The sequence below is a fragment of the Phasianus colchicus genome, chromosome Z (genome assembly GCF_987193195.1).
Source record: "Phasianus colchicus chromosome Z, bPhaCol1.hap1.1, whole genome shotgun sequence".
Taxonomy (NCBI): domain Eukaryota; kingdom Metazoa; phylum Chordata; class Aves; order Galliformes; family Phasianidae; genus Phasianus; species Phasianus colchicus.
The window spans coordinates 67309674-67329849 of NC_143476.1; the positions used below are offsets into that span (position 1 = coordinate 67309674).

Below are 20176 nucleotides of genomic sequence, written 5' to 3' on the forward strand. Positions count from 1 at the left end.
ACTTAAGTTGTGAGGTTGAATCTCTAAGCCAAAAGGCATTCATATACAAAGGATGGTGCTGATATCCCATGCTAGTTATCTGCAAAATGACCGCACGGTCTCCAGAATAGCAGCTACTTTTGACAATGTTGGATTTTGTATTTAAATTGTAAAAAGTTCCTCCAACCAAAAAAGGATAAAAGGATTTAATCTGAGAGAAGATTTTTTTTGTTTGTTCTCTTCCTCTGTTGTCACATTAGCATTTTGACACTTTGGAAATGCTGTTGATATCTGGCAAGCTTTTCCTCTGTAATACCACTGTCAGCATTTGCAGGGGTTGTTTGAAGTTCATCCCTGTGATGTGTCCCCCTTACTTAATCAATAGATGGTCCAAGGAATGTCACTTAATGTTTCTCTGGTTGTTATTTATGAGATGTACATTTTACCACAGTTGAGGTGGATTCATCTCAGTGGACTGACATCAGTTCAGATGCACAGGAGTTTGAGGCTGAATCATGGAGTCTCGTTGTGGATCCGATGTTCTGTAACAAGCAAGAAAAGGATGTTGCCAAGAGGCAGGATGTCATTTTTGGTCAGTATATAAAAGCTTCATGTAGGTTTAAAAACAATTTATTGTGGAAAATAGAGGGAACCAAGCCTATTTTATGTCTGGTAGAATGAGTGGTTTGATTTAGAATAATAAGAAAATTCAAAGAACATTTTTTGCCACAAATTACAATGCTTCATAGAGTTGAGGAAGTGTTGGAACACGCTGACTACCTTAGACACTTTTACCCTGTTCACTGGAACTCATCCCATCTCCAGTTTAAGCAGTGGCTACCCCAGTACACTCAGTGCAGGACAGTTATGAGAGGTGCTCTAGAGCTAGATAAATTAAGACTTCTGACTAATATAATCTATTAGGTTTGAGGCTAATACAGAAAAAGTGATAATGATTCTATAATGAAGGAGTGTAAAATGATTAATATGCTATTTTCTTTTATACTGCAGAGCTGATGCAAACAGAAGTGCATCACATCCACACCCTCTACATTATGTCTGAAATATTCAGGAAGGGGATGAAAGAAGAACTACAGCTGGACCACAGCACGGTGGACAGAATATTCCCCTGCTTAGATGAGCTACTGGAGATCCATAGGCAGTTCTTTTTCAGAATGAGGGAGAGACGGCAGGAATCGTGTGAGGAGGGGAATGAGCGTAATTTTGTAATCAGCAGAATTGGAGATATCCTTGTGCAACAGGTAGAGAGGCATCAGTTCTGTTAATTCTTTATGTACTCAAGGTTCTCAAACAACATACAAAGTTTAAAGCTTCTTTGGGTGGGAAGAGGACTAAGATTGCCTTGTAAAATTCAAAGTTTGGCCCCTTTATGTTGCAGGCTGAAGTAGCAATAAAAGAGAATCATTGCTGACGGGTAACTGTTAGGAACTGGAGATAAACTCTTACATTTATGGTACAAGTGACAAAGTGATGAACTTGAGATACTGTTCTTGGTAGGAAGCTGCTCCCATAATACCACAGATTGCTGAAAACAAAAGCAATGGATTCACTTTGTCAGCAGCTAAGCAGAAGAGCGAATAATGAAAACAAGAAAAAAATAGGTAGTCTGTTTTCTGTGTTCAGTCAATTATGCATGGCATATAAAGGATTGCTGTTCATGAGAGGAGGGGTGATCGCTCTGTTTATACTAGCTGTACTCTTTCCTAGAACTGAAGAGATCAGATGAATGTGAATAAGCTTCAAAAGAAGTGTGTTTGCAAATAGATGAAGCGGTGTTACAGTAGTTAGTCTACTTTTTTGGCAAGAATGTAATGCTTGTACTTGTCCAGCTTGCGTTCCTCTTCTTGCTCCTAAAATGGCTAGCCTGTTTTTATTCTGCATTGGTAGGACTTGGTAATGAAATTCAGAGAACTTGAGAAACAAGTAGCATATGAGTTGCTGGTGCTGTACGTATGTAAAATACTATACATTTCTATACATATTATAAAATATTATACATACTACACGTCTGTAGGTATATGCTTTTTTGTTGAGCACAATTCAACTATTAATTTCTTCAGTTTTCAGAAGAGAATGCAACTAAAATGAAGAAAATATATGGAGAATTTTGCAGCCATCAGAAAGAAGCTGTTAGTCTCTTCAAAGAGTTGCAACAAAACAAGAAGTTCCAAAATTTTATTAAAGTAAGCTTTCACAAGAGTATGATCACTATGTAGTTTTTACTTTAAATTTTTCATATAATATTTTTCATATAATAAAAAGGGCAAGATTTTTCCTTTTTCAAGAGAAAGCTGATAAATCATATTTTTCTTTCAATTTTTTGAAAGCTTTGGCATCTATTGTGTGCTACGTGCATGTTCCTGTTACAGCATACCTCGTCCCTCAGGGCAGCAACTTTTACTTGGGGATAGTTCAGATAACCCAACATTTTATTTTAGTTCATTCTAACACATTGAGATCATATTTGTTATTAGTCAGTTGGTGCTTTAATATGAATTTATTATTGATAGCATGTATTTGTGTCTGTGCAGCTGAGGAACAGCAATTTGTTGGCACGCCGCCGAGGAATCCCAGAGTGCATTCTGCTTGTCACTCAGCGAATCACCAAATACCCTGTTCTAGTTGAAAGGATATTGCTGTACACAAAAGGTGAATAAAAGCTGAGCGTTGTTTCACGTCTGAAGTTGTAGTACGTTTCTAATGAAAGGAATATGTACTGTTACAATTTATTCAAAGGATGAAATTCACTGTTCTGTGCAGAACCAGAGAATGAAAGTATCTATTGTTCAGGCAGATATTGCCCAATTGTCTGTTATATGAAGTCTTTGCCAAGGTTATGATATGAGAATCTACAAGATTCCATCCAGATAAGGGCTAGAAGTCCAGAAGAACATGTTTTAATGAAAAATACTGAACAGAGCACGTGAACTAATTCAGGCATGTTCTGCATGTTTTTTGAAATGAATTACAGTCAAGTGTCTTGTGAGGTTAGGCAAATGCTTCATAAATTACTGTTCAGCTTTTCAAACAAAGCATTAATTATCCTGCAGTTTTGTAGAGCATTTTATAAATGCTGTTAGCTTACAGATATTGCCCCTAAAATGGGCTATAAATTCGTATTGTAGAAAGCTTCATATCCAAATGTAAATGTTTTGTCCTTGAAGTCCTATTCTAAGTTTAACTCTTAACCAGAAGTGTACTATACTATATGATTTACTTAAATTAAAAAAAAAAAAAAGTAAATTTCAACTGCTCGTAAGTAGGTCAGAAATACTGAACGTGTAGTTTTGACTAGTGAATAAATCTGAGGTGACTGTCATCTTTTAATAGGTAACTCAAAGGCAAATAACCTGCAGTGTCTCTAGAAAACATTGTCAGGTTTAAGGTAAAATTAGATTTATCAGTTTTAGCCTCATCTTATGTTCATTAGTTCCCACAAAGTATTGAGTAATACCTTGTCTTGAATATGTCAGTATCACATTGTTTATGTTTTGCTTCATACAGAAGGATCAGAGGAACATAAAGACCTATGCAAAGCCCTTCGTTTAATTAAGGACATGATTGCAGCAGTAGATTTGAAAGTTAATGAATATGAGAAAAGGCAAAAACTGATGGAAATTCTCAACCGAACTGAAAACAAAACATATACAAAACTGAAAAGTGGACACATTTTTAGGAAGCAAGACTTGATGGGGAAAGAGAGGATACTTCTTCATGAAGGTTTAGTATACTGGAAAACAGCTACTGGTCGTTTCAAAGGTATTCCATCCTAGCACTGAAGTCCTCTGCAGATAACATATGGAAATTGTTTGGTTTAAGAGTGTTTTACCACATTGTCTTGCAAACACAAATTTCTGAGGGAATGGTATTGAGAATATTCAACTAATAACTAGAAGGTAGAAGAGTAGCTCTAGAAGCTGCTGCTGTATATAGATAACACTTCGTATGTTTAAAATAACAAACTTGCATACAAAGCTTGGGAAAATGTGCTTTTTACATTTTACTCCCAGTTGCATTTCCTGCTCTAGTCCACTTTCCTACGGTTTGTAGTTTCATTCCATGACACATGTTATTGTATTGTGCATTCGTACTGTTCACAGCACTGACCATCATGTACTGTTCTGCAGTTGTACTGGGACATAGGCAGTGGTAAAGAAATCCTGAAGCTACATTTGGCTGGAGCCCAATTTTCATACTCAAGCCTAGAATCTAATTTTCACATGTTGGGATTTGTTTTTTTTGAATCTTTAGCTAATATTTGTTTTACAGCTTTACAAGCTTGTATGCTCACTGTTATTCCATAAATGTTTTCATTAGTATAATGTTCAACTGCAAGCATATTTTACAACGTGGACGAAACAAAACTTGTGTAGGATGCTCTTTAGTCGGCTAACTTTTGAAAGCTTGGAGAAGCTGTGGGGACATTTGAGTGAGAGTTTCTTCTTTCTATGGGCCAGTGCTTTAGCACTGTGCTGCAGGAGAGTGGATATCAGGAAGTGTGGTCTTTCCCAGCAGACCAAAGTGATGGCTTGTCATTGCTTTGTGCAATACATAGGATAATCCAAGCATTTCTTATTTGGCTTTACTGTAGGATTTTGTGAGTTACTTACTGATCAGGATTTCTTCTTTTTCATAGATTAAAAAAAAAGAAGTTAAGCGGAACAGTAATATTTTTCATTAAAAATGTAATTTTCTTTTTTCTCATTTTGAGATACCCTAGCTCTGCTTCTAACTGATATGCTGCTGTTCTTACAAGAAAAAGATCAGAAGTACATTTTTGCAGCTGTTGTAAGTATATTATCAGACTTGTGAATATATATGTTACTTTTTTATGTACTACTCAACAGTTAGATCCTTTTCCACATTATTCTCACATACTGTTTAATTTTTTTAATACTGATAACATATTCAGAACAGTAATATACCAGAAGATTAATATTCATTTCAAAATTGAGTATTTTTTTTTTGAGAAGAGAGATGAAGACAACAGAAGGAGGTTTAGTGATATGCCTCATCTGATTATGAAGCTAGGAAGCAGAGCAAGCTCTTTCATTTATCTCAAATAAATTGTAGCATAAACAAAACAAAAAAAACAACAAAACAAAACAACAAAACAAAACAACAATAACAACAAACCAAAACAGAAGAATAATTTTTACTGCAAGTGTGGTGGTAATAAACACACATAAAATGCATTAAAGGTCATAGACTGAACTTCCCAAATTATATAAATGCTATATAAACGCAGTGTCTCAGTATCACTGAGCTTCTGGTATTTGTTTTTAGCACATCCCCAGTGCTTTACTTATTCACGAATACTATAAAGTATTTAACAAAATGTTTAAATGAGATGTCTGAATACTCAACTCTTGCAGGCTTACACTTGGTGGGAACACAAGTAGGCTGAGTATACCAGGATGAGAATTCACAGAATCACAGAATGGCCTGGGTTGGAAGGGACCTCAAGGATCATAAAGCTCCAACCCCCCTGCCACATGCAGGGCCACCATTTAATACTAGACCAGGCTGCCAAGGGCCCCATCCAATCTGGCCTTGAACCTCTAGGGACGAGGCATCCACAACCTCTCTGGGTGGCTGTTCCAGCACCTCACCACTCTCATAGTAAAGAACTTCCCTCTGACATCCTACCTAAATCTTCCCTCCTTCAACTTCAGACCATTTCCCCTCGTCCTGCTGTTATCTACCCTTGTAAAGAGTTGATTCCCCTCCTGTTTGTAGGCTCCCTTTAGGTACTGAAAGGCTACAATGAGGTCACCCCGCAGCCTTCTTTTCTCCAGGCTGAACAAGCCCAGCTCCCTCAGCCTGTCTTTGTAGAGGAGGTGCTCCATCCCCATGATCATCTTTGTGGCTCTCCTCTGGACCCTCTCCAGCAGCTCTCTGTCTTTCTTGTACTGGGAGCTCCAGACCTAGGTGCACTACTCCAGATGGGGCCTCACAAGAGCAGAGTAGAGGGGGACGATCACTCCCCTGTCCCTGCTGGCCACCCCTCTTCTGATGGAGAATTACTTCAAGCAATTGAAAAACTGTCGTCTTCTAAAAGTGTAGTATTTTATGATAGAAACATATTTTTGTGTGTATTGTGACTGTTCTTCCCAGGATCAGAAGCCTTCAGTCATCTCTCTTCAGAAGCTTATTGTAAGAGAAGTAGCCAATGAAGAAAGGGGGATGTTTCTGATTAGTGCTTCATCTGCAGGACCTGAGATGTATGAAGTTCATACAAACTCCAAAGAGGAGCGTAACAGCTGGATGAGGCATATTCAAGATGCAGTAGAAAGGTAGAGAAAGAGGCTTTTGTTTTCACCCTGGTAGTTCAAAGTGAAAAGGAGGTAATTTGGGTATTTTTGGCAGCGTGCTTTCCATTCTTTGTTGAGTTCAGAGACCCTAGAACCTCATCATCAATTCTGTCAGACCTACCGTGTTACTTCTAATTTCTCACTTAACCAGTAGACCTTTTCTGCTTGTCCAAGATGTCCTTACCTGTCACTTTAGGCTTCCCCTACATTTGCCTTTGGCACTGGATGCTTTACTGAATCTTGCAAATGCCCATGCATCCATTCTGGGTAAATCCCCAGTCTCACTTTGATATTTGTCCATTAGGTATGGCAGGGAAGACCTTGAGATGTGAGCCTTATGCTAAGCACCATAGACTTACAGTCTTGCCAGGATTAAAAAGGAATCCTTCAGTCCTGTTTATGCCTAGTTTCTGCTTTTTATAAAGTGGGCAAATGGCACAGGTCTAGTCAGTACCAAAATTGGTTGATATTTTGTAGTTTCTTATGAATGCAACACTGTACTGAAAATGAGTATGTGTTCAAATATGACTTTATCTGTCTTTCCTTCATTTCAAAAGTTGTCCAGAGGAACAAGAAGAAGGAAAAATGGGTGAATTTGATGAGGACCGACGTATCGCTGAGGCTAAAGCATGCAAAATTCAGAAATGTCAAGGTGCGGTACCTTACCTGCCACTCTGAGAGCTCCCATGTCCTGAGAGGTTAGGATAGATGAGTAACGTGCATGTATTGGCCAATGGGTTCAGAATGGCTTAATAAGCAGAGTCACAGCAGAGAAAGCCGTAATTGTCTGATTGTATTATGTGAGTTGTCTGAAAGAGAATCATTTTTTCATCATAGAATCATTGAATGGCTTGGGTTGAAAGGGACCTCAAGGATCATCAAGCTCCAACTCCCCTGCTCCATGAAGGATCACCAATCTCCATATCTAATAGTAGACCAAGCTGCCCAAGGCCCCATCCAACCTAACCTTGAACACCTCCTTGGATGGAGTGTCCACAGCCTTTTTCCAAATTCTTTATATTTTTGTTACGTTATTTTGAGTACAAAAGAAAAAGTGAAATGTATTTTTCAGAATAAACACTGAAATTATAAGATTATCCTTGAGGTCAAATAGTTTCCAGTTTATGGAAGTACTTCAAATATTCAGTAACGATATGGCTTCACTTGTTTGTGGCATTTTCTTGTGGTTTAACCCCGCAAGCAGATAAACACCGTACAGCCTTTTGCTCACTTCATCCCCTCCCAGGGGGATGTGGGAGAGAATTGAAAAAAATTGTAGAACTTGTACATTGAGATAAAAACTACTTACAAAGACTGAAAAGGAAGTTAGTAATGATTTTATATATATATATATATATATATATATATACACACATACGTATAAAGCCCAGGACAGCATTTCAGCCAGCAGTATGTGGCACAGGGTATGTTTCCAGCCATCCAGTTGTTGCTTCCTCCACTGTAAGCACACGGCACTTGTTGTGGAGGGTTTGTAGAAGCGTCATATAATCAAACCGGCAAGCCTCATATTTATGTTTCAGCCATCATTCTCTGAATCAGAAAAGAATTTCCATTTGGCTTTTTTAATTGCAGCACATTTCACATGCATGGATAGCCTATGATATATTGTCCATGGTCAACTCCACCCCTTGATCCTGAACCTACATATATGTTACATCTCTTCCATGATAGCCTGAGATATCATGGACCCACAGAGCAGGAAATAATTCACCCTTATGTTGCCAGTCCAAATCTACCTGAGCCCCTTCAGTTCTAGCAGCCCGATCCACTTGCTGGTTGTTTCAGTGTTCTTCAGTGGTATGACTTGTGGGTACATGGGCATCTGTCTATGTGACATACCTTTATAACCGTGTTCACTACCTGCGCAGCAATATCTTTCCAAAGTGCAGTGGCCCAGAAGGGGTTGCTCTGTGCTGCCAGTTGTTCTGTTTCCATTGCTTCCGTAGGGCATTTTCCTACCATCCATGAGTCAGTATGAAAGTAGAGCATTAGACACTTTTCTTGTTCAGCAATGTCTAAAGGCAGCTGTGTGGCTTTCGTTCTTGCGAACTGGCTTGATTCACCTTCTCTTTCAATTGCTTCTGCACCTTGTTGTGTAGGGCTCTGTACAGCAGCCTTCCATCTCCATGCTTTCCCACAATACCCATCAGTGAACAAGGCATATTTCTTCTAATTCTCTGGTATTTTATCATACTACCTTTTCAATACGTCCCCTCCTCCTCTCACAGGATTTCAAAATCTTTGTCTATGATCACTTCCATGATTCCTGTGTGACTGGAGTTTCCTGTTGAAGCTTATTGTGTGATCAGCGCAGACCGCTTACTCCGTATAGCATCAGCTATATGATGTGTGGAGTGAACTTGCCCTTTGAATATCCAGCCCAGTACAAGCAGTCAGATGCAAGAGTATGTGGCTTCGCTACCTGCTACTTCTGAAGCAGCTCAGACCCCTATGCTGCCAATATCTTTTTTCAGTTGGAATGTTGCAGGTTTTGAAGCCTGTCTCCAGCTCCAAAATCCTAGGATCAACCTTGAGTCTCCTTTTGTGCATTCTGCCAGAGGATCCAGATGGAGCTATTCTTCCTGACTACATGTCCCTCGAGCTATCTTTGCTTTATGGCAAATCTAGTTTTCAGACAGATTTGGATAATTTTCTTCCCTTTCTCAAAAACTTCCTTTGCTGTATTGTCCTATGTGATGATGTATTTCAGGTGTTGAAGGGCCCTGCTCTGCTGCAGTACAGTCTGCATCATTCCATGGGAAATAGTAGGACTGTTTCTACCCTGTGTCAGTGATTCCAGTTGTACTGGACACCCCTCTAAATGAAAGCAAATCGTGGCCTGTACAAAGGAATTGAGAAAAACATGTTGGAAATATCAATTGTGGCTTGGCTGCCTTTGACTACTATTGAAGTTCTTATTGAACTTCTAACATGTCTGGCATAGCAGCACTTGGTAGTGACGTGACATCATTCAGGCCACGGTAGTCAACTGTTAGCCTTCACCTTCCTTAGGACTTTCATGCTGACCATATGGGACTACTGAAGGGTGAGCAAGTCTTGATGATTACTCCTTTGCTCTCCAATTGACAAATCTGCTTATGGATGGAGATCAGGGAGTTTTGGTTGCTGTGATAATACCATTGGTACGCTATTGTGGTAGCAAACAACATCTGCTGTTCTACTCTTAGCAGCCTCACAACAGGAGTCCTCTGAAAGGCTGAGCAGTGTAGACAGCTGCTTAATGTCCTCCATCCCCAGGGCAGCTATACCAAAAGCCCACTAGTACCCTTTCTGGTCCTTGAAGTACCCTCTCCTGAGGTAATCTATACCAAGGATACATGGAGCTTTTGGGCCAGTTGCAATGGGGTGCTTTTGCCACTCACTTTCAGTTAGGCTCATTTCAGCCTCCAGTACAGTTAGCTCTTGGCATCTCCCTGTCACTCCAGAAATACAGATATGTTCTTCCCCTTTATAACTTGATGACATTGGAGTACAGTACGTTGTGTGCTGGTGTCCACTAGTGCGTTTCACTCCAGTGGTTCTGATGTGCCAGGCCATCAAATCTACACTGTCCAATAAACAGAGATTGTTTTCTCTTGCAGCTTACGTACCTGTGCCTCTTAGGTTGAAGTGGATTTTCCGTCTCACTTCCTCATATTCTCTTTGTAGTCACACAGCACATGGTGTGTATCCACTAAATCCCCTCTCTCAAGCAGAGGAACACTTCTAATAGCTGATACACTAGTTTGTACAAATGGAAGAGAAAACTTTCTTTCTCCTCAAGCTGCTGAACCAATTTCAGCAGGCCCTTGGGGAGGGAGTGACTTTCTTTGTATTGCTGGAGTTAGTCATCCAATTCATCCAGTATTTGCTCATTTCCATCTTTCCAGGTAATTACTGCCAGTGAGTACGATGATGGTGAGCTCTGTACATATTTCTGCCATCTGGATTGTATGCACTTGATGCTATCCAGATTTTGAGATAATTGAACATTTTTCAGGTCAATATTACACACCACCTGCAGCACAGCTAATTCCGTCGGGTACTGGATACCTCTTTACACGGTGGCCAACTTTACTGGTAGACACCATCCTTGTAGGGATACATTTCTGTCATAGCTGACAGAATTCATGTCCGGGGGGCGGGAGGGAAAAGTTTTTTCTTTCTTTGCAGTTCCCCCTTCCCATCTACCTCACTTCCATGCCCGACTCAATTCATGTGATCAGTCCCGCTGTCCAGCATTGAACAGTTAGGTGACAACAGCTTCACCTAGATGACAGCTGAAATCTTTCCACATATTTCCACATATCCACTGCTCACCTGTAGTGAGGTGGTTAGTGACTCATTTATAAGCTCTGCCTCTTCTTCCACTTCTTGTGATGGCTGCGGTATGGAGTAGTCTTCCTCTTCCTCTTCTTCCTTCCTTACTGAAGGAACTGACTTTCTTGTCTATTGTTTCTGCTTTTTGTCCCTGTGGACAGGGACAATAGATACTGGTATGGGTTTGTTCTCTAGTTCAGCTGCAGGGCCTGTTGCAGGAGCTGCATCAGATCCAGAGGCATTTTCTTCTTTTTGATAATGCTTGACAGTTTTGAATAGTGTTTGGTAGACATAGGCCACGTAACTTGCCACCCACCTGCCTCAAGGTAGTGAGTGGTATTTTTAAGTAGTTTCTTAACTGGTAATAAAACTGGGAACACATGCAGGAGACATAGGAATAAGTTTATGCTAGTTTGAATATCCCGTGTATACACAAAATTTTCAACAACTCTTTTAGCTTACTATATTTGTTGAGAGAACTGTGAGAATGATGGTACTACTGAGTACAAGTACCAAATTAAATTGAAGACTGGTATAACATGAGCGCATACAAACTAGCAAAATCACAAATGACCATGAAGCTCAGTCCTACCTTCAGAGACAATAAACAACCTGAGAACAACTAAGAAAAATAAGCTTGAAAGCAAATAAAGCTACACTGTGAACGAAAAGATCAGCATTGTGACCAGCAGCTGTTAAGCTGTTATACCACTTACAACTTTGTTTTAATGCACTTTGGTCAGATCTGTTGTTATCTCAAGTTTTCGAGTCCTTCATTGTTCACCACAAGGACTGTCGTGGTCTAACCTAGCAAGCAGGTAAGCACTACACAGCCTTCAGCTCAGTTGCTTCTGCAATGGAATGGGGCTGGGAATTGAAAAGAGAAGAGTAGAACTCGTAGTTTGAGATAGTTACTACCTTCTAAGACAGAAAAGGAAGAGAGAAGTAATAGTAATGATAATAGTGTGTATGTAAATAAATATTTACAAAACAAGTGGTGCACAATTGCTTGCCACCCATCAACCGACACACATTCAGACCCCTAGCAGTGGCTGCCCACCTCCAGCCAGCTCCCCTCAGTTTTTTAACACAACGTCATATTGTATGGGGCATCCCTTTGGTGAGTTTAGGCCAGCTATCCTGGTTCTGTCCCCTCCCAGCTCCTTGTACCCCCCGGCCCCTGACTGGCAGGACAGTATGAGGTGCTGTAAAACTGAAATGACCTTGGCTCTGTGCAGTACTGCTGAGCAACAGCTAAATTGGTGTGTTCTCAGCATTGTTTTTCTCCTAAAGCCAAAACAAAGCATGCCATCAGACGCTAGGAAGAAAATCAACTAAAACCAGGACACATTTAATCTTTTATTGTTTTTATTTTTATTTTAAAATGTAGAGTTGAATTTTGTTTCATTGGCTTCCCTGTGCACAATTTCCACATCTTTTTACTGCTGTGAGGAGAGAAATTTCAGCAGTGTCCTGCCTGGGGAAAGCCACAGGGGAAGGCATCCTCTACAAAGACCACATGTTCTTTGACACTGACACACCGAATCAGCATGTCTGCTGCTGGCCTGAGACAGGAGCTTTTCTGGTGTTGCTTATTGTGAGTTCAGCAGAAGTCTCCAGTGTATAGCCAAAACCATATCATTGGTATAAGGCAGTCACCTACCTGGTGTCTTTTCCAGTTTTCATCAGAACAGACTATGAATGAATTCAATTCCTGGACACTTATAAAAGACGTTGAACAAGTATGTTGCCTAGCTCAAGTTAGCAATGTCTGCGTGGTATAAAGATTAGAAGTAATATCTGGAATGTGCTTTACCTGCAGGATAAAAAATATTAATACAGTGTTCAATTTCGGTTGACAGAATCACTGAGTAACCAGGACCAGCAAATCTGCAGTTGCTTGGAAGACAAATTGCATATCTATGCAGAACTAGTAGATATGAGTGGATTTGAAGATGTTCATGTAGAACCTCACCTCCTTATCAAACCTGATTATGGAGAAACTCCACAAGTTGCTTCGTTGCTGGTAGCAGCACTCAGAGAAGGTGAGTTTGTGCAGGAAGTGTGCAGTGGTGGCTCTTCAGCTGCCATAGGGACAGATATTTCAAGGTAATAAAGTATATCCATGTTGCCTTGTGCTACGGTTCTTCCAGGTCTCAAGAGGTGGCTCTGCCAAAAGTTGGCAGAGAACACAAAGAAGTCTGTAAGATGCATTTAGTGGGGATATGTTTAGTGAATAACATCTTATTATAAACAGTCTGGACCATGGCGTTAGATTTAATTTGAGGAACGTTTCAATAACTGGTCATCTTGCAGTACAGCCTTCTGAAGTACAATACGTGGATACAGCATGATACAGCATATGCTCCCCTATCTTTACCTGTGTTTGTTGATTTGCCAACAGATCAGAATCCTGTAGGGTTATGTACAAACTGGACTGCAGACAATCTTGACAGATTTTCCAAGAAATGCCTGCCATAATTACTATAGCAGCCAAATTTTTCTGCACACTATCAGAGGCCAGATAGCCTTGCACTGTCTATGATACAGTCCTCTGAAGGAATGAAAGGAATAATATTTGTGGGTGTCTTGTCTATTTGGAAGTTTAACTAAATTCCTGTTAAACTCAGCTGAAATGAGTCCTAATAAATTGATCCATATTCACCATAGGCCATATGCTCTTTGAGAGGTATTGCAAGATTGTAGTGTTACCTAGAGTGAGACCTGTGGGCAAATAACTACATTTCAACTGGTAACAGGAAATATTGACCTCTGTCATCAGTTGGAAATCAGAGCGCAATGTTATTGATAGAATTTGTCTTTGGGTGGGGAATATAAGACAGGGATAAAATTACAGATGTCATTTTATCTAAAGTGGCAATATGTACTGACACACCTGGTTCTACCCACTCTTAATTTTCACTTTCTTTCATTCTAATGTTATCGTTGTTATCTTTTCATCTCACATTAACAAGTTTACAGCAATGTAATGTATAATACAACTCCCTAAGCTAATAGTAGACTCTTAGCAGTAAAGCACAGTAGAGAGGGATAAATTTAGGGAGCACTTAAGCAAATTGGATATACTCAAATCCATGAGACAAGGCAGGATAAATCAAAGTTGCTCAGGGAGCTAGCCAATGTCATTTTGAGGCTGCTTTCTATCATCTTCAAAAGGCCACGATGATCAGGAGAGGCTCCTGAGGACTTGAAGAATTCAAACATCATCACACTGTTCCTCAAGAGATTAAATGCAGGGTACTACAAAGCAGTCATCCTCACCTCAGCCTCTGCGAAGATGATAGAGCAAAGACTCAACACATTTCCAAGCACATGAAGGACAAGACGTGATTGGGAAGAACCAACATGCATTCATCAAGGGCAAATAATATCTGAGCAACCTGGTGGCTTTTATAATGAGAAAAGAACATCACATTTTTTCTACAAGTCCTTCAACGCTGCCTGTGCTGTCTGTAATAACCTTGCAGCTGAACTGGTGACATGAGGACTGCATAACTGCTTGGAAAATTGGCTGGATTTCTGGTCTTAGAAGATTATGATCAGCTGGCAATGTGTTATTAAGGGATTCTCTGAGGGATAGATATTGAGATCATTACTTTACAACATATTTATTAATGAAGTAACAATTGAATTGTGTAAACTCTCAGCGAATTCATGGTTGACTGCAAAGTTGGAGGAGTAATCAATTGAGGATAGACTTCAACAGATTGGGAAAATGGACTGAGTGAAGCCTCAAGAATTTTGGCAAAGACAAGTGCAAAGGTCTGCATCTGGGATGGAGTAGTGTATGTGTTGATGTAGGCTGGATACTGAGTAGATAGAAATCAGCTTTACAGAAGTGCACCTGGGAGTTCCAGTCTACAGCAGGTTGACCACAAGCCAGAAACATGTGCTTGCAAGCAGAGGAAGCCAACATCCAAATGGGAGAAGTGTTTCCAGCAAGTTGAGGGAGATGGTTCATCCTCTGTTCACCCATGGTGAGAAATATTAGTAGTGTTGTGTCCAGCACTGGACTCCTGAGCACAAGGCTTATTGGAAAATGTTCAGCAAAGAGCACCAAGATGATTAGGGGTCCAGAGAACATGATGTTTGAGGAGGGGTGATAGAGCTCACTCCTGAAGGAAGGTGGTTTGATGGATGTTACGGTCTTCAACCACCTGAAAGGACTGTAACAGAAAAGCTGAACTTTTCCTGGAGGTGCTTGGCGGTAGGACAAGGAAACAAGTTGGAACATGGAGAATTCCATTAAAATAAAGGGAAAGATATATACTATGACGGTGGTCAAAAACTGGAGCATATTGCTCAGAGGTGTTGTGAAATGGCCATTCTTGGGCATACTACATGCTTGTGTGTACAGGACTTTGAGTGGTCCAGTTTTGTTGACCTAAGGGTTGGACTGTATAATCTCTGAATATTCCTTTCCAGACTGAACTATTCTACAATTCATTGTCATTGATTTGTGCATAAAGAATCTATTTCCAGGGCCTCAGCAACTGTTCATGTTTTTCTCCCTAGTTGAAAGTCTCCGTGTTGCTGTCACATCATCACAAGTGAATGAAACGGACAGATCATCAGAGGAAAATACAGAGGAATTAAGTTTGAAGCACAGACTTAGTGCCAGTGAAATCTTGGAGTCTTTCCCTAGTGGTGAGTAAAATTTGATGTTTTTATGTGTTCAGATTGCTAAAGTAGTTGATAGAGGATTTCTTTTTGGAAAGTTTTCTCAGTCTGTGGCAGAATCAGTAGAAAATAATTTAATAAAAATTGTCTTTGGGCAAACACTCTGAGTAAATTGTCATATAACTTCATTATATGTGAAGTGAATGAACTGTATCCATTGCAGTTTTTCCATAACATATGTCTGCAATCAGCATTATTGAGTCCGATTTGTGAATCTTCATATATAATATTTATAGTCTTTGTTGCTTAGCTGTGCAGCAATGTATATTGCTGTGTAGGCCTTTTTTCCGGCAGCCAATTTTTGTCAGAAAGCATGAAAACCAAGCTGTTAGTGGGATTGATATTTTGGTTATTTCAACTGTAAAAAGTACAACATAAAGTTCTTGCAAAACAAAGGCAAACGGAGTTCTGTACACTTGCAGAGCATGTTTACTAATATGGCTATATTTTGAAATATTTCATAATTGAAATGCTAATGATTTTTAAGATAAGATTGTCCCACTTGTGCCATCCTGGCTTTGAATGTTGTTTTCCGCCAGCCTAGAATCCTTCAGCATTAGGTATTTACAGCATCCCATTAGTAGCTGTAAGAAAGTGTACCCTTTGTTTCTGCAGTCAGAATATGCTTTGATACCTTTCTCTTTCTCTTGCATCCTTTTGGGGTCTTATTTATTAGATGCAGAAATGAAGGAAGTTGAAGAATCACCTGAAGTTGATCTCAGTGCTTGCCCTATTGAAAAGGAAATTTCTGATGCCAGTGTGTACTATAAGGTATTGTAACTGATTTCTCTTTCATGTTGCACTTACCTCTCTGGGCATTGGGAATGTAAGAGCTGTACAGATTTTATGGAATATCTAAAGATTATTTTAAAATCTAAAGCGTGGGATAGGCAGATTTCATCAAAGTCCAGATAATTCAGTTTAGGAGAATTCACTGCAATTAACAATAAATTTATAAAAACATTTAAAAAAAAACACATAAAAACCATAATAAATCCAAGCACAGAACAGTTTTCCTACCAGGCTTATCGAACAATGAGTGTGATGGCAGCTACAGTGCTTTTCTATGGGCAACTTAAGAGCCTGGTTCTCTGCTGTCATCATTCGATACATCCATCCCTGTGGAGCTGATAATATTCCCTCTACTCCTCCTCCTATTCACAGGATGATGAAAGTCTCCTGCAATGACAGAGACCTCTGCTAACGCTAGGAAGACATGTATATTGGAAGAACTTCATCCTGAGAATGAGCATATAAAATAGGATGGATTGTCTTAACACCAGCTTGCTTCAGAATTTTGAATTAAAATAAAACACAGCAATTAGAGATCAGAAGAGAAACTGCCCATTTTTCAAAGTCCTATAGCTCTTAAATCTGGGGAAAAAGCTGAATCAAAAGCCAGTTCTGAGCAGAATTATAAATGGCAAATTTAAGGGAGCAGAAAGGAGTGCTGGAGCAAGAGCAACATGAATTAATGTGAAAGTAAATGGAAGTATAATTGTGTGAGGCTTAGATAGAACCACAAAAACAGTAAAAGGAAGAGGTGAAGACAGAGGAAATGAAATGAAAAGTTTGAAAGAAAAGGGGATACATAACATTAGGGTAGTGTCTGATTCAGATCCGAAAAAGGATGTATGCCTGAAACCTTGTGCTTTATAAGTCTTTCTATACAACTCTAACTAATTTACTTATCTTCCTATAAACCTTGCCTCATGTTCAGCTTTATGCCATCTTGCCTACCAGACTGCTGTTTTAGAAGAGCAGCATTAAAAGTGTGCATGAAAAAAAGAGTGGAGTATGATTCCAAGTAAGGAGTCACAGAAGTTAAGTTAAATGAAATGAAATAAAATAGCCTAATAAATGGTGGTGGTGCTGGGAGGGGTTGGGGGGGCTAAATCTACACTTTGAAAATTTCCAGTAGTCCCATATGTTAAAAGTGCCACTGGAGTTACAGAGGAGACAGAGCCACATTTTTCTGAGAGGTGCACGGCAACATGGTGAGTGTTGAAGATGACAAGTTGAAGCAAGGAAAATTCTAACTGTACGTAAGGAAAAAAATCACCACGAGAGAAGGGTAATCAAGCAGGGCAAGTTGCCCAGATAGGCTGTGGAGTCTCCATCTTTGGAGATTTCCAGGATTTGACTGGAGAAGGCCTTGGGCAACCTCATCTAACTTTCAAGCTAGCTTTGAGCATCAGTGGATCTAGAGGGCCTCAAGCAAGCTTTTCCATTCCCGTTTACTCTTCCGGTCTCGACTGTTTGGGCAGCTGTTTAATCACATCTACCGTGTCAAAATTAGATTGACCAGGAGGTGGCAGAGCGAGCAAACAAAACACGAAGGGGCTTTCAAAGGCAGGGGATGTCCTCCAGCCCCTGCCTTCGGATGTTATTTGTGCTGCCCTGAGGTTGTGGGATGGCAGCACTGGGCTTAGGCAGATAGCATGGGCAGAGAGCCAGAAAACCAGAGTGAAAGCCCCCAGCTCTGGAATTAGGTGCATTATAATACTAAGACCGTTCCCCGTGCAAGGGAGCCAAGTGGGTAGAAGTGGTAAGTGGTCCCTCATTTCATCCCCCTGCTCCTGCCTTGCATCTCCAGGTGGTTGCTTGAGGAACACAGGCAGCTTGCACCAGGATTGGAATATCCACATCTCTGCTGCTTGTTACTGCCCTTAACAAAGAGGGAAGAGAGGCAGAGAGATGGTCTTAGCTTTCAGCACAGGTTAAACAGCTGAATACGTTGATTCTGACTTACCTGGGCTTAAAGGACTTGAGCTGAAGTGGTGTGATACTGCTATATCACTATTGGTTAAACCTTCCTTTTGCTCATTCTTCCACTGTATAATTGTAAAATAATTGAGGTTGGCAGGAACATCTGGGTCCATCTGGTCCAACTTCCATTGAAGCAGGGACACCTAGAGCAGGATGCCTATGCCTGTATTCAGACTATGTCCAGTCCTCAAGTGGTGCTGCCTTTAGGAGACCGTGATAGGTGCTTGAGTTAGCCACTTGCTGCCTCTTAGCCATGCCAAAGCTAACTGAACCTTTAATCCTTATGCACACCTCCTCTGTTAAATTAAACAGGCTTTATGAGAACAAAAAAATTGTAGAGTTGATCCCACACTTCTGTTCAGTTTTTGGGTCTTCCTTCATACAGTCTTTCTCACCTCACCCACACCTTCTTCTCTTGCTTCTTCACACTCCTCCTCTTCCTTGCCTGCTGCCCATCTTAGCAGTCCAGTGCAGGAGCACCAAATTTAGTACCACGCAGATGTCTTTTGCATCTGCCTTGGAACTATATAGCATCCCCATTATGTCCTCTGTGTCTGGTGGCAGAGCAAATTGTTTGGTTCATTACTGTAGTAGTAACTGGAGGAGGAGGTGAAGATATGGGGACAGAAATATGGAAGGAGATGATGGAGAATGAAAGGGCTGGAGGAAATGTAGCACCTAATGTTCCCTTTCCTCAGCCACATCATCACTGTGTTTTGGAGCTTGGACTTTGTTGTTTTCATTTCCAGTTATTGCAGTGAAATTCAGAAGAGAACTTGGGAGAATCAGAGAATGATCAAATATCCTCCAAACCCTCCTCCACTCCTAAAAAAAAAAAAAAAAAAAAAGTAACAGAAATCATACAGGAAGTCTTTCCAGTGTAGCCTCAGAAAGGATTTTGTTTTATTTCTCCACTATTTCACCTTATCTTTCTCAGAGGAGCTGTTTTTCGTGCAGAAAGGATTACGGGTGGCTTCACCCCATAAATTTAAAAAGCTTCTTAAGAAAAAGAATAGGATGGAAAGTGCAAAGTGGCTGTGCACACTGCAAGACCAGCTGCAGTGGACAGCAGCCCTAATGCTGCTTCCCAGTGCACAGCAGGCACGCAGTCCTTGCTCAGCTCCCTGCACACCAAAGACACTCTCTGTAACCCAGTAACCCAGTAATGTAATTGCCATCAGCTTCTTGCAGTATTAATGCCTTGATTTCTGAAGATTCATGAGCTTTTTCATCATACTAGAGGTAATCTAAACCCATTCTGCTCAATATACAGAAGTCTGGTTACTGTATTTCAAAATGGTCAAGTAAACAAAGAGTAAATGGAAATGTCTTTTTTGTGTAGCTTTAGTCACAAGAGGATTAAAATTGTGGATGAAATATTTTTGTTTTTACAGTTGTGCTTACGATCTCTAGTGATTTCCATGGAAACTCCAGTGTTGATGAATTATTAGTCTTCATAGGTTATTGCTTCTGTCTTTTTTCACCTACTCACAAAAAGGTTTGACTCAGCACTGCATATATTAGCAATGTGGATGTCTCCACTAGTAAAATAAAAAATACCTAGATGATACAATTGTAAAGAACTAGTTTTTAAAGCAACATGTATTTATTTTAGGAAGGAAGTATGAGTTTCTCAGGATCTACAGGGACAGAGGTGAGTTTATTTAAACCCCAGACAGAGTGTAGTTAGTTAAGAGTGAACAAAACTTTGAAAATCCTTCTCTTTTGTTTTCTAGATTGTACAAGCAATCCAGAATCTAACTCGTCTCTTGTACAGCATACAGGTGACTACTCCACAATCAACTTCGTAGAGTAATTGGATTTAGTAATTTACTTCTTAAGGCTTGTTTTCATCTTGCACTACTTTTAGTTGTTGTGTTATCTCTACTTGTTGTACAAGATGTCTTACCATATATTTTTGCTCTATGTCGGTGATTTATTCCTTTAAGAACTGAATAATGCTTGCTTGGAGATCACTCCCCTCCCTGAGAGGAAGTACATACACTCCAAATGTCTAGGGAAGAAGTAAGGTGATAGTTCAAATTGACTGA

The 20176-nt window shown here is 40.0% G+C and overlaps 1 protein-coding gene across 10 annotated transcripts in view; it reads left to right on the top strand.

Annotated features, from left to right (window-relative positions):
• Positions 1-20176, top strand: part of ARHGEF28 (Rho guanine nucleotide exchange factor 28) — a 157460-nt gene that overhangs the window by 89367 nt on the left and 47917 nt on the right. For 9 of the 10 annotated variants that reach the window (XR_016462146.1, XR_016462144.1, XR_016462145.1 and 6 more), the window contains 13 exons: positions 431-571; positions 991-1241; positions 2061-2183; positions 2532-2649; positions 3505-3759; positions 4712-4788; positions 6118-6296; positions 6872-6966; positions 12518-12700; positions 15192-15323; positions 16033-16127; positions 19741-19779; positions 19862-19909. Coding sequence is in view for 3 of the 10 variants with exons in the window: in XM_031602590.2 (XP_031458450.2) it covers positions 431-571; positions 991-1241; positions 2061-2183; positions 2532-2649; positions 3505-3759; positions 4712-4788; positions 6118-6296; positions 6872-6966; positions 12518-12700; positions 15192-15323; positions 16033-16127; positions 19741-19779; positions 19862-19909 (1736 nt within the window). In the remaining 7 variants the exon portion in view is untranslated. The remainder of the gene's footprint in view (positions 1-430; positions 572-990; positions 1242-2060; positions 2184-2531; positions 2650-3504; positions 3760-4711; positions 4789-6117; positions 6297-6871; positions 6967-12517; positions 12701-15191; positions 15324-16032; positions 16128-19740; positions 19780-19861; positions 19910-20176) is intronic. The other variant, XM_090132146.1, reaches the window with a different exon arrangement.